The sequence below is a fragment of the Pongo abelii genome, chromosome 1, assembly GCF_028885655.2.
Source record: "Pongo abelii isolate AG06213 chromosome 1, NHGRI_mPonAbe1-v2.0_pri, whole genome shotgun sequence".
Lineage (NCBI taxonomy): Eukaryota > Metazoa > Chordata > Mammalia > Primates > Hominidae > Pongo > Pongo abelii.
The window spans coordinates 111022301-111043060 of record NC_071985.2 but is presented as its reverse complement, the minus strand read 5'-3'; the positions used below and the strand labels follow the sequence as shown (position 1 = coordinate 111043060).

The window sequence follows — 20760 nt, the reverse complement described above, 5'->3', positions numbered from 1 at the left end:
GCACAGTATTAGGGTGGGAGTGACCCGATTTTCCAGGTGCTGTCTGTTGCCCCTTTCTTTGACTAGCAAAGGGAATTCCCTGACCTCTTGTGCTTCCCGGGTGAGGCGATGCCTCGCCCTGCTTCAATTCACGCTCAGTGCACTGCACCCACTGTCCTGCACCCATTTTCTGACACTCCCCAGTGAGATGAACCCAGTACCTCAGTTGGAAATACAGAAATCACCCGTCTTCTGCTTCGCTCATGCTGGGAGCTGTAGACTAGAGCTGCTCCTATTCAGCCATCTTGGCTCCACCCCCTAGAGGCCACTTTTCAATGGCATCTTTTTAAGATAGAATAGGCGTGAATCTTCTTTGAGGGAGAGCTGCAAAGGAAAGGTGCCTGACAAGCATTGGACTGTGACATGAGTGAGAAATATACTTTTTGCTGAATTAAAATGTGGAGAGCTATTTGTTCAGTAGTAAATCTTAATAAGTCAGTCCTGACTAGTGCAAGAGTCATTTCTAGCACAGTGTCTGTTGGGAAAAAGCTGAGTGTTGGGAAGAAAGCTGAGGCGGGGCTTGCATGTCTGAAATAATGTCCTGTGGAACGTGTGTAGACATGCTGGCTCCTTGCTTCTAGCCCTCCAAGCTCCTAGATCGGTTGTATTCCCATTATCTCAAGTAGCAGAACATGTTCCATATAAATGCTAAACCGTCACAGCTGTAGATCATGAGCCTGCCCTTTTGACCCCCACATTCTCACCACCTGTTTCTCTGTTGGATTGCCAATAAATAGCCTGGGCTCCCAGAGCTCGGAGCCTTCGCAGCCTCCACAATTGCGATGGCCCCCTGGTCCCACTTTACTTCTCAAACTGTGTTTTTCTCAATCCTTTGACTCTGCCGGACTTTGTCACCCCCAGGATCTGGTGTTGGGTCTGATCACCCCAACAGCATCCATTCTATGCCTGCTATGTGCTAGGTACTTTGTTACCCAGAGAGGAGGAAGGGAAAGTGCATATCTAAAAAAGATGAGGAGAAAAATCACAGCCATCATGGTAGGCTGAAAACATGGTCCCCAAAGATATCCATGTCCTAAGCTGCAGAACCTATGGATGTTATAAGATAACACATGTAAAGTGCCCACACGTGGCCAGGCATGTAGTTGGAGTTCAAGTATTAGTCAGCATTAATTGTAAAAAATTATTTTATTTTCTAACTTAAAAATGTTTTCACTAATTTATTTTGAATGGACAAATAACAATTGTCTATATTTATGGAGTAATAGTGAAAAATCTGAAATGACTTCATAAATGTTCATCAAGATGGGGAACGACTATATTACATATATAGTATATGTAATATAGTCCTTTAATGAGATGAATTTATACTGACATGAAAAAATTATGAAAGATTTTTACCAGCATGGCCCTTATTTCATTTGTATAGTTTCCATGGCAGAGGGTAGGAACAATCTGGGCAAGCACATTTAAAGCTTCAACTTATGTACTAGGCTAAATCACATCCACTCATATTCCACTGTCCAAGGCAAATCACAGGGGTTCTTCCTATTAGGAAGCACTGCAAGTCACATGACTAAGGGCATAAATGTATAACCATCTTATGCGGAGAAAGTGGATAGTTAGGAACAGTAATACAATCTATCAAAGCTGGTTAGAGCCCACCATGGAGTAGATATCCCACACTGTGTGTGTGTGTGTGTGTGTGTGTATTTCTGTTTACTTTTATGACCCATATCTGTGGGCCACACATATGGGGAAAACACTATGCCTGTAGACACCCCAAGGAAATGAGATTACCATGGAACCTCAATGAGGGATAACTTCCAATTTCTTACGTCTCCACTGATGAGATGTGGATACTTGAGTGATCCCCAGGCTCATTCCCAAGTGAAGTTTTTTGGTCCTTCGCAATACCTTGGACATTCAAATTTGTATTTAGTTTCTTGTGAAAAAAAGTTTCATTTAATTTTTACAACAGCATTATAGGATAGCTACTATTATCCTCATAATTTACTATGCATTATGGGCCTTTCAGAAGCACTCTGATTGTTAAAACCCTCTAATTAGGAAGACTAATTAGACATGCCATTTTTGAGCAATTTGAGGGGATAGAGGTCAGGAACCCCCTTGCATCAAAGTTATAACTGTGCCTCAGGGATAGATACATGTGCAACAGAACCCAGAACAGGCATGCTCATTTTTCAAAACTAAAACCCAGGCTTTGTAGGGTTAGGGTGAAAAAGTGGCTTTGGATTCTCATCAATCAAAGGAGGAAGAAGGTCATAGAGAGTTCTTAGGGTCATAATTTTACATTGCCTAAAAATATTTTAGAGTAGGGTGAATCATGAGAAACATTTTGGCTTCCTATGGTTATATTATTGAGACAACCTGTCCCCTACATGGAAATATCATCACGGGATTCTTGGGGTGTTGCTTTGTCAGACGGAAACCTCTGTGGCCATTGGTGCTTTTGCACAAGTTTTGCTCGAGCCTGTTGGGCTTGTTTGGTCCATTCAGCCTGGCAGGCTGCACATGGCTCATGCTACCAGCCTGGATCCCATGCCTGCCAAGGGCCAGCCAGATGCAGAGCGGAGAGGGGTGTGTGAGCAAATATGAGGTCCAGCCACTATGCACAGCCAGGCATGCCAGCTGTGGCAAGGCGGGCAGCTCCAGGTGCCAGTATAGGCACTGACTCCCTGTGAGGCTGCAGCTGGACCAGGGGTACCACAAGCAGATTTCATGGCTGGCACTGGGGAATGCAGTGGTGCCTGGAAGCTTGGAGATGCCAAGAGCTAAAGAGCCCCAAAGAGGGTGTCACAGCCCTGGCTCAGTGAGCTGCTAGGTCTGGGCTTCCCAAAGGGCTGCAGCTCCTCTCGCCTTCTCTGTTCTCTCCTTCTTGTTGCCCACAATGTGGCAAGCAATGGGTGTGTTTCAGCCCTGTTTGTGTTACAACTCTTTTAGCTCCACCATTTGGTGGGTCCTGAGTTCTTGTCCTGCATCCAGGTAGAATGATGTAAGTTGACAAGTGGAGGGTAAGCAAGGTGAAGAGGAACTTTATTGAGTGACAGAACAGCTCAGAGGAGACCCACATTGGGTAGTTCCTCTCCACAGGCAGGTCGTCCCATTGAGTGTTCAGTTCTCAGCAGAGGAGGAGACCCTGGAGTGGGTAGCTCCTCTCTGCAGCTGGTTGTCCCAATGTCTGCTCAGCTCTCACAGAGAGGAGACCCTGGAGTAAGCAGCTCCTCTCCACAGCTGGCAGGTCATCATTGTCAACTCAGCTCTTAGCAGAGAGTAGACCCTGGGGTGGGTAGCTCCTCTCTGTGGCTGATTATCCCACTGTCTCAAGTCTGGCTGAATTTGCGGTTTTACAGGCCTCAGAGGAGAGGAAGTATGCACCAACTGGTCCATAGGCACCCAGATAAAACACCACAAGTTCTCACTCTGGTCTTTGGGACCAGCAGCCCAGCCTCCAGGCTTCAGGCCCTCCTCACCTTGAGGGTAGGTCTTCACCAGTGACCTACTCCCTTCCACCCAGGAGCCTGCCTCCTGCTGCCATTCATGGCACCCAAACCGTTTGTGCAAAGGGGCACCTGCAGGCAAGCACAGAGGCTGAGCTGCCCCCAGCACCCCCTCGGCCTCCCTCCCATGCTGGCACCCAAAGTCCTGAGGGGGCCAAAGCCACATGTCAGTGCTGCCTGGAGTGGGCACACACCCAGCCAGGCTGCAATAGCACCCAGTCTCAGCTCCAACCTTGTGCTGGGAATGGAGCAGGTGCTGGGAGCAGGAAGAAGCCAGGCAATGGGAGGAGACACTTCTTAGCCTGCAGGAACTGGGTAGGGGGCCTTCCAGGGCCCCCAAGAGTGCAGAGATGCCCAGGTCTGCAGCTGTGGCTTGAGCAGCTATAGCTGCACCCAGGAGGATGGGGCTCCTGCCTGCTCCAGGCCCCCAAGAGCACAGGGAGGCCCAGCTGGTGGACATGACTTGGGCAGCTGCAGCTGTGCCTGAGAGGGTAGGGCTCCTGCCTGCTTTTAGCCCCAAAGAGCACAGGGATGCCCAGGTCTGCAGCTGCAGCTGGGCAGCCACAGCCGCGCCTGGGGAGCAGGAAGCTCTTCCCCTGCCAACTCAGAAGGAGGCAGGGCCTCCACCTGTTCCTGGTTCATGGAGCCCCCAGCTCCATGAAGCTGGCCTCCCTGGTGTGCCACCCCCATTGCAAGTGGCATCATGAGAGCAGCTGCTCTAGATAGGCCGTCATTGTCATTAATATGTCACAAAAGTTAAATTTCCAGTTTGGCAAACTCAAAAGCCTTCAGGGACTAGCTAGGCAGATTGCATAAACATTACACTGCTGGTTGGAGAACATAAAGAATGAAATTCTGGGTGACCAATGTGACGGCATGGCATGACAGTCAAAAGGCATCCAGTTAAAAAGGAAAACACTGTCCTTTCAAGCAAAAAGACCATGGGCAAATTTTGATGCCTACAATTTCTAAACTATGTTTTCAAAGATTTACTTCATAATATTCCGTTTTACAACCTTACCTTTGATAGTAAAAGTGAGTGGCAATTCTCTGAGGTGACTGGGCAAGAGTCCTATGAAACCAACTTACTTTTTTTCTATACTTCTATACTGTGGTATATTTTCCCTGGCTTTCTGGGTTCTAAATTTATTACATGTTATTTCATGACAAAGGTATACTGGCATCAAAAGTCAAAATACAGTTTTTCATTTCTTGCAAGAAAGAAAACCCAAGTTAAGTCTTTTTCACCCCCGCACAAAAATTTTCCACCCATGGGCACGGACCTAATTCTAACCTAAGCCCAAAGTTCCAAGTTCATTTACTCAAGAGGTCTGAATAAATGTTTACTTTGGTCACAGCTTTTATCCAATTTCCATATCTGACTCACTAGGTGCTTCTAACTGGTGCCCTGATGTTACCTAACAGAGCAAGGATATAACAAACAGCAAACGTAATTTGTTTCTTAATCTGTGCTTAATCCATGCTTGTTTTGGTAATGTTTGCACATGCTAAGTCCCAATGACAGTATTAGTTGGTTAATATTAATCTTATGGAGTTGCTGTTGCCAAAGGACATATCCTTTCTGTGGAGGAATAAAACAACTAACAAAAACAGCATGATTGTATAACCTGAACAATGAATGAAAAATAAGTTGAGGCTAAATTTTATTCTGGGAGTTTATCATGACTCACTAGAAAACACTGGACCAGCTTCCTAAACTTTCTGTGCCTTGATTTGCCCATCTGTGAAATGCACTCTCTGTACTCCAAAGTTATAACAATCATATGCCCTAGATTTTAAAATTGTTCCACAGGCACCTTATTCAAACATTCAACAATATTTATTGAGGGCATACTATTGTAATGCCTAACCTTGTTTTTACTAACCCTGTTTTTAGACTCTCCCTTTCCTTTAATCACCCAGCCTTGTTTCCACCTGAATTGACTGTCCCTTAGCTAAGAGAGCCAGACAGACTCCATCTTGGCTCTTTCACTGGCAGCCCCTTCCTCAAAGACATAACTTGTGCAAGCTGACTCCCAGAACATCCAAGAATGCAATTAACTGATAAAATACTGTGGTGAGCTATATCCACAGTTCCCAGGAATTTGTCCGATTGATAACGCCCAAAGCCCCGTGTCTATCACTTTGTAATAAAGCCCCTGCACCTAGAACTGTTTACTTTCCTGTAACCATTTATCCTTTTAACTTTCTGCCTACTTTACTTCTGTAAAATTGTTTTAACTAGACCCCCGCCTCCCCTTTCTAAACCAAAGTATAAAAGAAAATCTAGCCCCTTCTTCAGGGCCGAGAGAACTTTGAGCATTAGCCGTCTCTCAGCCGCTGGCTAAATAAACAGACTCTTAATTCGTCTCAAAGTGTGGCGTTTTCTCTAACTCGCTCAAGTACAACACTATGTGCCCAGCACTGTTTGTACGAATCCAACACATCCCACCAGTTGCTTGGGCCACATCCCTGAAACCAACCTTTGCTTTTCCATTTCTCCCAGATGCTCAATCAGTGAATCCTATAGGCTCTATCTTTTCAATAGATCTAGTAGCAGACCACTACTCACCACTCCACTATCACCATGCTGGCCCCAAAACTATCAACTCTTGCCCAGACTACTGCAATAGTTTCCAAACTGCCTCCTTGCTTCCATCCTGATCATCTACAGATCTCTTCATACAGTATTCAGAGCAAAACTTTTCTATGTGTCACCTCACTGGCAGACCTGGAGTTTCTCAGCTACCTTTCTTAGCTGTATTTTAGGTACCAGACTTAGTATACCAACAGTCTACTTGGCTTATAGCTAGGACTCTATCATCTGGTATTCTGTTACAACAAATGTACTTTAAGTTAAAAATAATAAACAGGCTTATATTTAACTGGCAAGTGCTTGATATGGCTGCTTTAGCAGATAAGTCTACTGGTAGAATCTAGAGGGGAGGAAATAAGTCAAACATGGAGACCAGATGCAAAAACCACTCATGAGCAGCCACATAGGACAGAGGTCCCTCTGGAGAAGCCACCAAAGGATATAAATCTGTCTTCAGATTTGTTTTGAGAAAACACCCAAGCAGGAAAGCTGCTGTACAAAATTACTATTGCCCCATTATGTGACTCTGTTTTACTTTTGTCTTAGTATTAATCCTACCTTGTGGGGAAAAGAAAGAGAGATCAGACTGTTACTGTGTCTGTGTAGAAAGAAGTGTACATAAGAGACTCCATTTTGTTCTGTACTAAGAAAAATTCTTCTGCCTTGAGATGCTGTTAATCTGTAACCCTACTCCCAGCCCTGTGCTCCCTGAAACATGTGCTGTGTCAACTCAGGGTTAAACAGATTAATGGCTGTGCAGGATGTGCTTTGTTAAACAAATACTTGAAGGCAGTATGCTTGTTAAGAGTCATCACCACTCCCTAATCTCAAGTACCCAGAGACACAATACACTGCAGAAGGCCGCAGGGACCTCTGCCTAGGAAAGCCAGGTATTGTCCAAGGTTTCTCCCCATGTGATAATCTGAAATATGGCCTCATGGGAAGGGAAAGACCTGACCGTCCCCCAGCCTGACACCCATAAAGAGTCTGTGCTGAGGAGGATTAGTAAAAGAGGAAGGAAGGCCTCTTTGCAGTTGAGATAAGAGGAAGGCATCCGTCTCCTGCTCGTCCCTGGGCAATGGAATGTCTTGGTGTAAAGCCCGATTGTATATTCCATCTACTGAGATGGGGGAAAATTGCCTTAGGGCTGGAGGTGGGACATGCTGGCAGCAATACTGCTCTTTAAGGCATTGAGATGTTTATGCATATGCACATCAAAAGCACAGCACTTTTTTCTTTACCTTGTTTATGATGCAGAGACATTTGTTCACGTGTTTTCCTGCTGACCGTCTCTCCGCTATTACCCTATTGTCCTGCCATATCCCACTCTCTGAGAAACGCCCAATAATGATCAATAAATACTAAGGGAACTCAGAGGCCGGTGCCAGCTCAGGTCCTCTGTATGCTGAGCGCCGGTTCCCTGGGCCCACTTTTTTTTCTCTATACTTTGTCTCTGTGTCTCTTTCTTTTCTTAAGTCTCTCGTTCCACCCGACGAGAAACGCCCACAAGTGTGGAGGGGCAGGCCACCCCTTCACTACCTGATTTTTATTTATTGCTTGTCTCCTCCTTTTAAAATATAAGATCCAGGAGATTAGTGGCCTCTATCTTCAGTACCATAAAGAGTGCTTGGCACATAGTACGTGATTCAGTCAGTATTTATAAATGACTCAAGACACAAAAATAGCTTCATGAAACAGTAGTTTGCTTGAGTTTTTATGAATAAACCAATCTGAAGTCATCCCTTTTGTAGCTCATAACAAATTTCTTCCTTTTGTTTTAGGGGAAGATGAGAATAATGGAGGATGCAAATTTAACATGAGTTTACTGAAGAAGGAAGCACCAGGATTAACCTAAATGAGAATACTATTCTAATGACATTAGCCAGAGAATAATATCGTTCCTGTTCCAGTACTGCCAATTACAAGTCACAATATCTTCATTTACAATGTGGGGACAATTATAACACCTAATTATTGGTTATTGTGAGGGTTAAATAAGAAAATACACTTAAAGCCCTTAGGACACCACCCAGAACTTCATCAATGAATGCAGCTATTTTGTTATTATCATATTTATATTAGTGGTATACTACCTCATAAATCCACTCAAAGCTGATGTTGAGTCATGGTGACCCCTAATTGAACACATTGCCTCAATCTGCTCCGCATAATGCACTTGAGATACCCACTGCAACAATGACGTCTTTGGTGATTTTAATTTACTACTATTCGGAGGTTCCCAATTTTGGCCTACAGGTCACAGGCAGTAAGAAAGGGATTTCAGGGACTAAACCAATTTATCACTAGGTAAACCAAACAAGGAGAGTTTGATCTTAACGTGAATCACTGGAGGGCACGGAACAAGTCTTACTTCTAGAAACCCCAGGGCCCAGCGGAGTGTCTGACACGTGATAGTCGATGTTGATTAAATAATAAATGAATGATGAACACATGCCACCTCCTTGACGGGCAGTTCAGGCAATCAGACGTCCTGTGCGTGATCAGACGCCTAGCGCTTCAGAAGCACGACTGGTGAGAACTGGGCAGCCCTTCCACGCTCCGCACTACAAGAACTGCCTGTCCCAAAGGGTGAGTGCACCAGCTCCGCTCCGGATATCCTGGCAGGACGCGCCCTCTGGCGGCGCCTCGCTCGTAGGTGGGCCCCAGCGCGCAGTCGCCAGCCCCCGCGCGTTGGGAAGTTGGGAGGGAGGCGCGCGCTTGGCCGCGCGGGGCGGGGCCTCTACCGGCCAAATGGAGCGCGCGGGCGCTGCCAGGCCCGGGGGCCAAGCGCCTGGCTTCTTACTGCGGCTTCATACTGAGAGCCGAGCCGAGGCGGCGCGGGCGGGGGTGCAGGAGCAGGACTTACGGCAGTGGGGGCTGACAGGTGAGCGGGCTCCGGGCGGACTTCGGCCAGGCGGGCCAACCTGCTGGGACTGCCTCTTGCGGGCGGGTGGCGCAGCGGGTGGGCCGCCCAGTGGGCAGTTTACCCGCCGGCGCCAGGGCCTTCCTTCGCTCCTGCTGTGGGCGGAGAGAAACCGCTCCCGGGCTAGGTGGCCGCGGCCCCCGCCTGCGCGGCGCGCGGGGCCAGCGGACGCCAGATGAATGAGGTCGCGGGCCTGGGAGCCAGGCCTGGCCCTCGGCCTGTGGAGGGGAAAAGTGGTGAGATCAGCGCCACCTGCAGGCCTCCGCTGAAGAGTTGGATGGCCTGGTGCACCAAGGATGTAGGTTTCCGGTTGCTGTTCCGGTGGGTTTGGGTCCTGGCCTGTGGAGTTTATTGGTTGCTTCTGTAAAACGATCAACTCATCTCCCAGCTTCAGCTTCTCCGTTTACTGTGCGCGCGCAGTTATTGGAGAATTCGCCACTGATTAATTCTCCCGATCGAGTTACGTGCGGTAGTGAGCGGACAAACTCAAGCAAAGCACTGTTTATGAAGCTATTTTTGTGTCTTGAGTCATTCATAAATACTGACTGAACCACGTACTATATGCCAACTTAGCTTGTCCGCTCACCACCGCACGTAACTCGATTTATTGACACTAGCCTTTACGGAGAGTCTGCAAAGCGCGAACCTTGCATGCCCCCCAGCCCTGCCGCTGCATGGCTGACCGTACTTCCTGCTGCTCCGAGACCCCGCTCTCCTCCTGGGTCTGCGCTGACTCGTCGCTGAACCGCCCCAGCCTCGTTTTCCTTACTTACAAGTTGGGAACGTAGTGTGTGCTTTGACTGTATTGACAGAATCATGCATCAGTAATAATAATACAGTCGTTTATTCATTACTTATTGAATGCTACTGGGAGCGTATTCTTAGGCATTGGCTACAGAGACGAGCAAAACAAATATGGACCCTTCCTATCTAGAGTTTTAGACTACTGAGAGTGCATTTAAAAGTATAAACAATAATTTATTTAAGTGCTCAATACCACGAAAGAGTGAGGTTTGTCATTCTAGGAATGAAACAAAAGGTGCAATTCTGTGTTCAGCTTAGAAGACAGAAAGATGAAGTTGAATGGAGAGGACGCAGACGTGAAAGAGAAAGACCTCTCTCCTTGATTCCCTGAGTCTGTAAGAATGTGTGGCTGTAAGGAGTATGTATCCAGTTTTAAGTATGAGCTTGTAGACTGGTCTTTTTATGTTTGACTTTATCTTAACTAAAGTTTATGTTTGTGGGTTTGCCTATTTCCTTGCAAGTGTTGGGAATGGTTCTTTAAGAACTTGTGTGAGAGAGGGCTCAGAAAAGTGTGTCAGTTGATACTTAGCTGTGGATAATATGCCAGGAGAAACGTACATATGGGCAGGTGTTTTAGTGAAAATGAGGAGACAAGAGGTCGCAAGTTTGAGTGGATGGAATGGAATGAGTAAATTCAGAATTAAGTAGGCAAATGTGGCAACTTGGATAAATTGGTAGTGGAGAAGGAAAATAGAAAAGCGGAGTCAAAGGAATAGCTACTGAATATTATAACTTGTAATTTCTATTTCTATTTACCAGAATAAAGTAGTATTATGAGAAACTATTCTTCATGAGTTGGTTAAAAAAACTCTTACTCCTTTTTTTTTTCGTTTGGTTACAGAAGTAGTACATATTTTCAGTAAAACATTCAGGGAAATAGCCTATGCGTGAAGAAAATAAATATTAATCTCCATTATCTCCTTACTGTTAACATGTTCTCTATCCTGTATAATTTCCTTTACTTTCTGGTGGAGGGGGAAGGTGCAAAAATGGAGTTTCATGTACTTTTTTTGGGAAATCATAACTTTTTTTCCTTATCATTCAGTCTTCTTCAACATCATTTTTAATGGTTACAGTGTTTCAGTATGTGGATGTACCATAGTTTAGACAGTCCCTCTTCTTGGTATTTAGGTTCTTTTTTTTGCTATTGTAAGTAACATAAATATCCTTGTAACCAAATATTTATTTTAGCTATGGACGTTTAATTCCTGAAAGGTACCATTTCTAGGATAAAGAGTATGCAAAATTTTTGCTTATTTCTCTATACTGTCAGCAACACTGGTATTTTCTAATTTGAGAAGTTAATATGCTATTGTTTTGTTTAATTTAATGTTTATTTGGTTACCAGTATTGATGGACATTTGGATATTCATATTTGGATCATGAGGTTACCTTAGGACCTTTTTGTTTCTGGAATATGCAGACCTATTACTTCTTGCTGTTTTGCTTGCTTTTTCACTACTTGTCATCTCCCTGACAGAAGGGCAAAAGAATCTACATCTGGAGGTTAAAAAACTAAAGACTACCTTTCCCAGACCCCACTGTAGTTTGGTTGTAAACGTGACTTAGCTTTAGCCAGGCACATGACTGGGAGATTTGGAAGGGGAAAGTGAGGGAAAGGACACAGAGGGGTTTGGATTTTCCGCTTCCCTCTTGGCTACTACCTCATGGATCTCTGGGAGGGTACAGAGCATTCATTTTGTTATCATGGATTGTGGCTGCGTTGATAAGTTCCTGAGGCTGACAGTACCGTGGCCTCCTGGTTGGTTCCTGGCTTCCAGGTCATGGAGGTAGATACTTCCTTGGTGTGCCCGTGCTGTGGTGCTTGATTTAGCAGTTGTACCCAGAAGATCAGCCTAGATGTTACTCCTCCAGCCCTTTCGACAATTTTGTGGTGATCTAATTCCCTGTATTACATCCCTTTCTGCCTAACCTACCAAGGGTAATTTCTGGTTTTTGCTGTTGACTCCTAAGTGTTAAGTATTGTTACCTTTGTGGATATAATTCCATATTATTTTTGAAAATTCAAATTTTTTTTTTTTTTTTGAGATAGGGTCTCACTCTGTTGCCCAGGCTGGAGTGCAGTAGCCCATTGCAGCCTTGACCTGCTGGGCTTAAGTGATCCTCCCACCTCAGCCTTCTGAGTAGCTGGGAGTACAGGCATGAGTCACCAGTTGTAAGAAATAATACAGAAAGATCCCATGTAACCTTTACCCAGTTTCCCCTCGTGGTCACATCTTGCAGTGTGGTAGATTATCACATTGTGTACACTTGCAACGATGGTACACTATCACAACAGGATATTGACATTGATTGGTACAGTCAAGATCCAAAATATTTTCCATCTCCACAAGGATCCCTCAACTTGCACTTTGATAGCTACACTCACCTCCCTTCTACCTCACCAATTCCTTAACCACTGGCAACCACTAATCTGTTCTCCATTTCTATAATTTTGTCACTTTGAAAATGATATGTGAGTAAAATCATACAATATGTAGCCTTTGGGGACTGGCTTTTCTTCACTCAGCATAATTCTCTGGAGATTCATCCAGGTCGTTACATGTATCAGTAGTTTGTTTTTATTGCTGAATAGTACTCCACAGCACAATATACCACAGTTTGTTTCACCACTCACCCACTGAAGGATATCTGAGTTGTTTATAGTTTGTGGCTGTTGCCAAAAAAGAAAAGAAAGATATTGTAAACACTTGTATACAGATTTGGTTTGAAAATAAATCTTCATTTCTCTGTAATAAATGCCTAGGAGTGCTGTGAGTGGGTCATATGGTAGTTGTATGTTTAGTTTTTAAAGAAATTGCCAAACTGTTTCCAGAGTAGCTGTACTATTTTACATTCCCACCAGCAATGTATGACTGAGTTTGGATTCTTTGCATCCTTGCCAGCATTTGATATTGCCACTTTTTTATATTGACTATTCTAATGTATGTGAAATGCTATCTCATTGTGGCTTAGATATGAATTTCCCTATTGGCTAATGAAATATGTAACCTCTTTGATAAAATGTCTTTTTCTGTCTTTTGCCCATTTTAAAATAGGATCCTTTGTTGTTGTTGTTTTTTCACTGTTGAGTTTTGACATACTCTAGTCTTTATATACTCTAGATACTAGTATTTTCTGAGATATATGTCTTACAAAAGTTTTAAATTTTGGCTAAAATTTATCAGTTTATCGATTTTTTCTCTTATGGATTGCTTTCTTGTTGTTTGGTGTCAGATATAAGAACTCATTGCCTACTCCTAGATCCTAAGGAGTTTTTTCCTAAAAAAGTTTTACAGCTTCTTATTTAAGTCCATGATCTACTTTGAGTTAATTTTTGTCGCACAAATTTTGATATGTTATATTTTCATTTTTATTTAGTTCAGTGTATTTATTTCCATGGAGACTTCCTCTTTTGATGGACTGTTTGGAAAGAAGTGTGTTGTCTAGTTTCCAAGTGTTGAGAGATTTGCCTCTAATATTTCTGTCCATGAGTTCTAATTTTATTACACTGTGGTCAGAGAACATACTCTGTACAATTTCAGTTCTTTTAAATGTGTTGGGGTTTTCTGGCCCTGCTTTAGTTTGGATATGGATTATCTGTCCCCACCAAATATCATGTTGAAATTTGATCCCCAGTGTTGGAGGTGGGGCCTAATGAAAGGTGTTTAGGTCATGGGGGCAAATCCTTCCTGAATAGATTAATGCTCTCCCTGAGTGAGGAGCAGAGAGAGTGACTGACTTCTTACTTACTAGCTTCCAGAAAGCTGGTTGTTAAAAAGAGCCTGGCATCCCCCACCCCTTTCTTCCTCTCTCACCATGAGATCTCTGTACATGCCACCCCCACTTCTCCTTCCGCCATTAGTGGAAACAGTCTGAAGCCCTCACCTGAAGCAGATGTTGGTGCCATGCTTCTTGTACAATCTGTAGAACCATTAAGCCAAATAAACCTCTTTTTATTTATAAATTATCCAACCTCGAGTATTCCATAGCAACACTAAATGGACTAAGACAGGCCCTGAATATGTTGTATGGTCCATGGCACTTGAAAAGAATGTGTATTCTCCTGTCTTTGGGTATCAGCAGAGCTGCATTCATTTCTGGAGGCTCTAGGGGAGAATATATTTCCCAGCATCCAGAGGCTGCCCACGTGACTTGACTCCTGGCTCCTTTCCTCCAACTTCAAAGCCAGAAACATTGCATCTCTTTGATCCTTGTCTAGCCAGCTTCCTCTCTAACCACAGCTGTTAAAGTTTCTTCGAATGATGCATGTGATTAGATTGTATGTCCATTGCGTTATCCAGGCCCACCTTGATAATTCAGGGTACTCTTCCATCTCAAGCCCCTTAACCTTGATTATATGTTCAGAATGCCTTTTGCCATATAAGGTCACATACTCACTGATACCAGGATCAGGGCTTGGACATCTTTGTGAGGGCCACTATTTTGTCTACCACTTCTTCCTTTTACTTTTCACTTATTTAATTATTTTTGGGTTGAATTTCTTGTGGACAATTTATAATTGGGTTATGTTTAAAATCCACTCTGGAAGTCTTATTTTTTTATTTTTTTATTTTTTGAGACAGAGTTTCGCTCTTGTTGCCCAGGCTGGAGTGCAATGGCGCAATCTCAGCTCACCGCAACATCCTGCCTCCCAGGTTCAAGTGATTCTCCCACCTCAGCTTCCTGAGTAGTTGGTATTACAGGCATGAGCCACAATACCAGGCTAGTTTTGTATTTTTAGTAGAGACGGGGTTTCTCCATGTTGGTCAGGCTGGTCTTGAACTCCCTACCTCAGGAGATCCTCCCGCCTCAGCCTCCCAAAGTGCTGGGATTACAGGTGTGAGCCACTGTGCCCGGCCAAGTCTTTGTCTTTTAATTGGTATACTTACACCATTTATATTTCAAGTAATTATTACTATGTTTGAGCTTAACTCTGCCATCTTACTTTTATTGTTTTTAGTTTATCTCTGTTTCTTTTTCTTGCCTTTCTGTGAATTATTTGAACATTTTTTAGAATTTTATTTTTGATTATTTACAGTGTTTTTTAGTTTATCTCTTTGTGTAGCTCTTTAGTGGTCGTTACGGGTATTGTATGTAAATGTACGTGTGTGTGTATAAAATCACAGACTACTGATATTGTCATTTTACTTATTTGAGTAAAGTATGGAAGCATTACTTCCCTTTATATTAACATTACTTGCCTATATATCTATCTTCCCTTTATATTTATAGGTTTACTTTCTGTTTATAATTGTCTTAAATATTTCCTTAATATACCTTTAGAACCACATCAGACACTGTTATAATCTTTGCTTCAGCGGTCAAACATAATTTTAAAAACTCAAGAAAAGGAAAACCTGTTGTATTTACACATATTTTTGAATGCTACATTCTCACCTTGATGTTCCAAGGTTCCATCTTTTATCATTTCCTTTTTTTCCAAGGGCTTCCTTTAGCCATTCTTTGAGGGTAGGTTTGTTGATGATAAATTCTCTTTGTTTTCCTTCATCTGAGAATTTCCTCTTCATTCCTGAATACTATTTTTCTTGATTACAGGAGTCTGGATTGACAGTTCTTTTCTTTCGATATTTGAAACATGTTGTGGCATTTCTTTCTGGCCTTTAAGATTTCTGACAAGAAATCTGCTTGCATTTGAATAGTTTTTCCTCTTTAAGTAAGGTGTTGTTTGGTTTTTTTTCTGGCTGCATTTAAGATATTTTCTTTGTCTTTTGTTTTCAGCATTTTAATAATTACATATCTTGGTGTGCATTTCTTGGTTTTGTTTTGTTTTTGTTTTTGTTTTATTGAGATAGAGTCTCTCTCTGTCGCCATGCTGGAGTGCAGTGGTGCTATCTCGGCTCACTGCAACCTCCGCCTCCTGGGTTCAAGTGATTTTCCTGCCTCAGCCTCCCGAGTAGCTGGGACTACAGGCACCTGCCACCACGCCCGGCTAATTTTTGTATTTTTAGTAGAGACGGGGTTTCACCATGTTGGCCAGGATGGTCTCAATCTCTTGACCTCGTGATCCTCCTGCCTCGGCCTCCCAAAGTGCTGGGATTACAGGCGTGAGTCACCACGCCTGGCAATGTTTTGTTATGTTTGCGGTTTACTCAGTTTCTTGAAACTGTAGCTCTTTAGCCAGATTTGGGAAGTTTTCAGCTATTATTTATTTAAGTACTTTTTCAGCCCTATCCTCCTTCACCTGTTTTTACTGGACAACATTGAACAAATGTTAGATCTTTTGTGGTAGTCCTGAAGGTCCCGGAGGGTCATTTGTTTTCAGTCTGCTTTCTCTCTCTTCTGATTGTAATCTCTCTATAACTTCTATTCTGTAGAGTTCACTGATTCTTTCCTCACTTCCTTCCATTCTGCTGTTGATCCCATCAACAGCATCAGTAGGCTTTTATTTTGGTGATAGTATTTTTCAGTTTTTAAAATTTCCCTTTGGTCTTTCTTTATATCTTTTATTTCTTTGCTGAGATTTCTGTTTCTTACCTGAGGTTTCCTGTTTTTTTTCAATTGTTCAAGTGCATTCATAACTACTTGTTGAAGCATTTTATCATTACTGCTTTAAGGTCTTTGTCAGATAATTCTACCATCTGTGTCATCTGGGTGTTGGCACCTATTGATTATCTTTTTTCGTTCAGTTTGAAATCTTCCCGGTTCTTGATATAATGAATGACTTTTACAATAATTGGAGCCAGGCATTTTTTTTTAATCATGTTTAAACCTCCTGTTTGACTGTCTTTGTCTGATGCTGCTCTGGCAGGGGAAGAGGGTCTGCTGCCTTGTTAGTGCCAGGTGGGGATAGAAGTCCAGGCTCCCCCTTCAGCCTCTGTCCACATCTGGGGATTGGGAAGGGGCTCCTCCATCCTCCTGGGTGAGGGTGGCAGTTGTGGCTCCCTCCTGAGTCTCTACTGATCCTGCAGGGGAAGGCTAAGGGCTAGGGCCTCGTTACCGGTTGGTGGGGATAAAAATCCCAGCTCCCTACTTGGCCTTCTCTTATACCATCCTGGCTGGGGTGCTGGGGCACTCGTTGTAGCTGTAGGTAGAAGTCTATGCTTTCCATTTAGCCTTTGCTGGTGGGACCACAGGTTTATTCCTGTGGTGTTTACTAGAATAGAGCAGTTATTATCTAAAAGTTTCCTGTCTTGCTAGGCTGCCATTTTCTAGCAGGAGCAGGCTTGTGAGGGGTGGGGGTGGTATGGTTTGGCTGTGTCCCCAACCACATCTCACCTTGAATTGTAATAATCTCCACGTGTCAAGGGTGGTGCCAGGTGGAGATAATTGAATCATGGGGTCAGTTCCCCCGTATTATTCTCGTGGTAGTGAATAAATCTCACAAGATCTGATGGTTTTATAAATGGGAGTTTCCTGCACAAGCTCTCTTGCCTGCTGCCATGTAAGATGTGACTTTGCCCCTCATTTGCCTTCCACCATGATTGTGAGGCCTCTCCATCCATGTGGAACTGTGAGTCAATTAAATCTCTTTCCTTTATAAATTACCCAATCTCAGGTATTATTAGCAGCATGAGAAGAGACTAATACTGGGAGGTGTTCTGATTTGTTTTGGTTTTGGTCTACATCAGTTGGTGTTTCCAGTTTGCTGATTTCTTGACCTGTCAGACTGGGATATATAAAGCAAAAATAAATTCCAGGGAACTTACTACCCTACCTTCCTCAGGTCCCAAGGTCGCTAGCTAGTCTGCTTCTTCACTACAGCTTTCAGAATTTTATGCTTGTTTTCTGTAGCATGTCTAGGGTTTTTATTTATACTTAGCAAGAGGAATAAGGGAAAGTAAGTATACTCCCATCAGAAACAGAAATCTCTGAATTTTCTGATTATAAAATGGGGATAATACCTACTCCATAGACTCATTATAAGCATTAAATGAGGTACTGTAATTTATTTATTTATTTTTATTATTATTATTTTTGTGAGACAGTCTCGCTCTGTTGCCAAGGCTGTAGTGCAGTGGCGCGATCTCAGCTCACTACAACCTCCGCCTCCCGGGTTCAAGCAATTCCCCCTGCCTCAGCCTCCCAAGTAGCTAGGATTACAGGTGCCCGCCACCATACCCAGCTAATTTTTGTATTATTTATTAGAGACAGGGTTTCACCATGTTGGCCAGGCTGGTCTTGATCTCCTGACCTCAGGTGATCTGCCTGCGTCAGCCTCCCAAAGTGCTGGGATTACAGGCGTGAGCCTCTGCACCTGGCCTGAGATACTGTAATTTATGTAAAGTGTTTACTACTCCTTTGGTGTTTGTAAGTGCCTAAGAAAAATAACTTATTTTTTAAATTTTGTACAATTATGTATTTTGAAGATTTTTTAAAAGGTATAAGTTAAACCAGATAGTTATGTTTTGCTAATAGTTCTTATATAAAGTATGTTTAAGGTCTTTCACCTTCCCAAGATATGGCTATTCTTTGAAATTGGATTTTTCTCACCAAGGGAAAGAGAAAAGAGAGTAAGTTCCATATTAATTTCACATGTTTTCTGCCATCCCTGTACACAGTTAAACACCCTTTGTGAAACATCATTTCCATTCTTAAAAACAGCGCTTCTGTGTTGAAGCATTATTCAGTGTAGTCCTAAGTTTTTTCCTTTAGCATTGATGGCATATTTAAATGGGTGCAATTAAACAAGCAGACACATGTACAATCCATGTGTTGTTGCTCTTTGTTAAGTTGCATCAGTAATGCCTCATTTCCTAGAATGGACACAGGTGTGAGTCTCAGGCAGTATAGAGGCGAGATCCCAAGTTGACTTTCTCATCTGTCAAGTGAATCAGGTGACAATGACAGGCTGCTTTGGGGCTTTGAATATAAAGGTGAATAACTCTGCTCAAAAAGTAGTTTGGAAGTCAGCAGAAGTTTAGATATCCATAACTCCTCAGCAAAAGATATGGCCAGTGAGGTTTAGGGTTATGTGAATTTAGGCTCTGTTCCTCATTCAAACTCTTAGAACATTGCCTGTGCATGTGCTGAAATGTCTGCTCTTCGGATTTGCTGTATTTTTTGTTTCTAGGGATTCACCTACGCTCGTACCAGCTGGAGGGAGTAAACTGGCTCGCCCAGTGCTTCCATTGTCAGAATGGCTGTATCCTGGGAGACGAGATGGGCCTGGGGAAGACCTGCCAGGTGTGTTACTATGCGATGAGTACTGCTCACTGCCACTGCAATAGTTCCTTATAACTCATTCTGGAGCTGAGAGCTCTGGAGCTAAAACAAAGCTCAGTTTCACAAATGTCTCTGGGATCCGGGCTAACTGGCTCTTGCATCGGGAAAGGGCCTTCCCTGTAGTCCTCTCTGCCTCAGTCATTGCAGTTGCCCTACTGACTTTATTCAGGGCCAGCAAATGCTACTTGTCCTTTCGTCGGATGTTCACATAGCTCTGCTTTAAGCTCTCTAAAAAGATATCACCTCCAAATGTGTTTTGCTAAAATTTTGTTTAGACTTTTTGCATCTATGTTCATGAAAGACATTGGTCTGTAATTTTCTTGTAGTGTCATTATCTAATTTTAGTATTCGGGTAAAGCTGGCCTTGTAGAATGAGTTGAGAAGTATGCCCTTCTCTTCCATTTTCTGGAAGAGTTTATGTAGAATTGCTGTTAATTTCTTCCTTAAATTCTTGCTAGAATTCACTAGTGACTCCACACTTGTTTTGTAGACACATCTGGTTTATAGTAATAAAAGATAAACTTTCTCTAAATTGCATCCTCAGGGAAAGCTAGACTGAATGGTTTTAATTCATTAAGTCACTTATTAAAGAATTGTTCCTGGCACAGTTTGGGCTGAGAAGCCATAGATAATTTAAGAAGAAAATTATTTCTGTTAGAAAAACTAACTGCCACCCTGTAGTCAAGCACTCTAACCATAACCATGAGTTGCAATGTGTGTTTTGCATGATTGAACTTTTGTTTTATTTTTGAGACAGGGTCTTGCTCTGTCACCCAGGCTGGAATGCAGTGGCATGATCTTAGCTCACTGCAACCTCTGCCTCCCAGGCTCAAGGAATCCTCAGTCTCCTGAGTAGCTGGGACTACAGGCGCATGCCACCATGCACAGCTTATTTTTAAATTTTTTTGTAGAGATGAGGTCTCACTATGTTGCCCAGGCTGGCCTTGAAGTTATGGGCTCAAGTGTTCCTCCTGCCTTGGCCTCCCAAAGTGCTGGGATTACAGGCGTGAGCCACTGCACCTAGCCCATGGTTGAAATTATAGTGCATATATAGTTTGTATTTTGTTAATCTAACAGTGTCACTGTAATTTTTTACTTCGTTATATTCTTCACAGTCGTTATCAACATTGCATAATATTCCATCAAGAGAATTTATAATTTACTTAAATGTTCTACAGATGAGAAATGGTGATTCCTCCCCTTTTTGTGCTGTTTAATCTTGATAGGAACATCTTTGTGCTTGTAGCTTTCTCAGGATTTTGAATTACATCCTTAGGACAGATTTTTCTCAGAAATAGCTCAGCATTTGAAGATGGAGTCTCTTGACACATTTTTTTTTTAAAACAAGTTATTTTCTCTGTATATTACAGCAACATTCAAGTCAAAAGTGTGTACTAGAATCTTCTGAAGTATGCCCATTTGCCTTTACCAATATTTCCATTTTATACCCTTCCTTAAGCTTAGGATCGTGTATTGTCTGTTTTCCCCATTAGAATGTGTCCTCCAGGAGGGCTGGGCGTTTTGTCTGTTCTGTTCACTGTTGTATAACTGGAGCATAGGACAGTGCCTAGCAAATAGAAGACACCCTGTAAATACATATGGAAGAAAGGAAGACAGTAGGGGAAGGTGGGAGGAAGTGAGGGAGGAAGGAAAGCATCCTCCCTCGGGAAAGCCTGGCAGGCAGCAGAGGGCCACCATGCGATTGGCCGTTTTCACAGTCATATCTTGGCACT

At 43.1% G+C, this 20760-nt stretch overlaps 2 protein-coding genes across 8 annotated transcripts in view; one reads left to right on the top strand and one right to left on the bottom strand.

The window, feature by feature from the left end:
• LOC100447686 (neuroblastoma breakpoint family member 12) overlaps positions 1-20760 on the bottom strand; it is a 2265351-nt gene that overhangs the window by 1149345 nt on the left and 1095246 nt on the right.
• The window catches only part of CHD1L (chromodomain helicase DNA binding protein 1 like), a 53266-nt gene continuing 41326 nt past the window's right edge, over positions 8821-20760 (top strand). For 4 of the 7 annotated variants that reach the window (XM_009245362.4, XM_002810333.6, XM_054553529.2 and 1 more), the window contains exons 1-2: positions 8821-8998; positions 18876-18988. In XM_009245362.4, coding sequence (XP_009243637.3) covers positions 8866-8998; positions 18876-18988 — 246 coding nt within the window. In that variant the 5' untranslated portion in view covers positions 8821-8865. The remainder of the gene's footprint in view (positions 8999-18875; positions 18989-20760) is intronic. The other 3 variants (XM_009245377.4, XM_009245371.4, XM_054553534.2) reach the window with 2 other exon arrangements.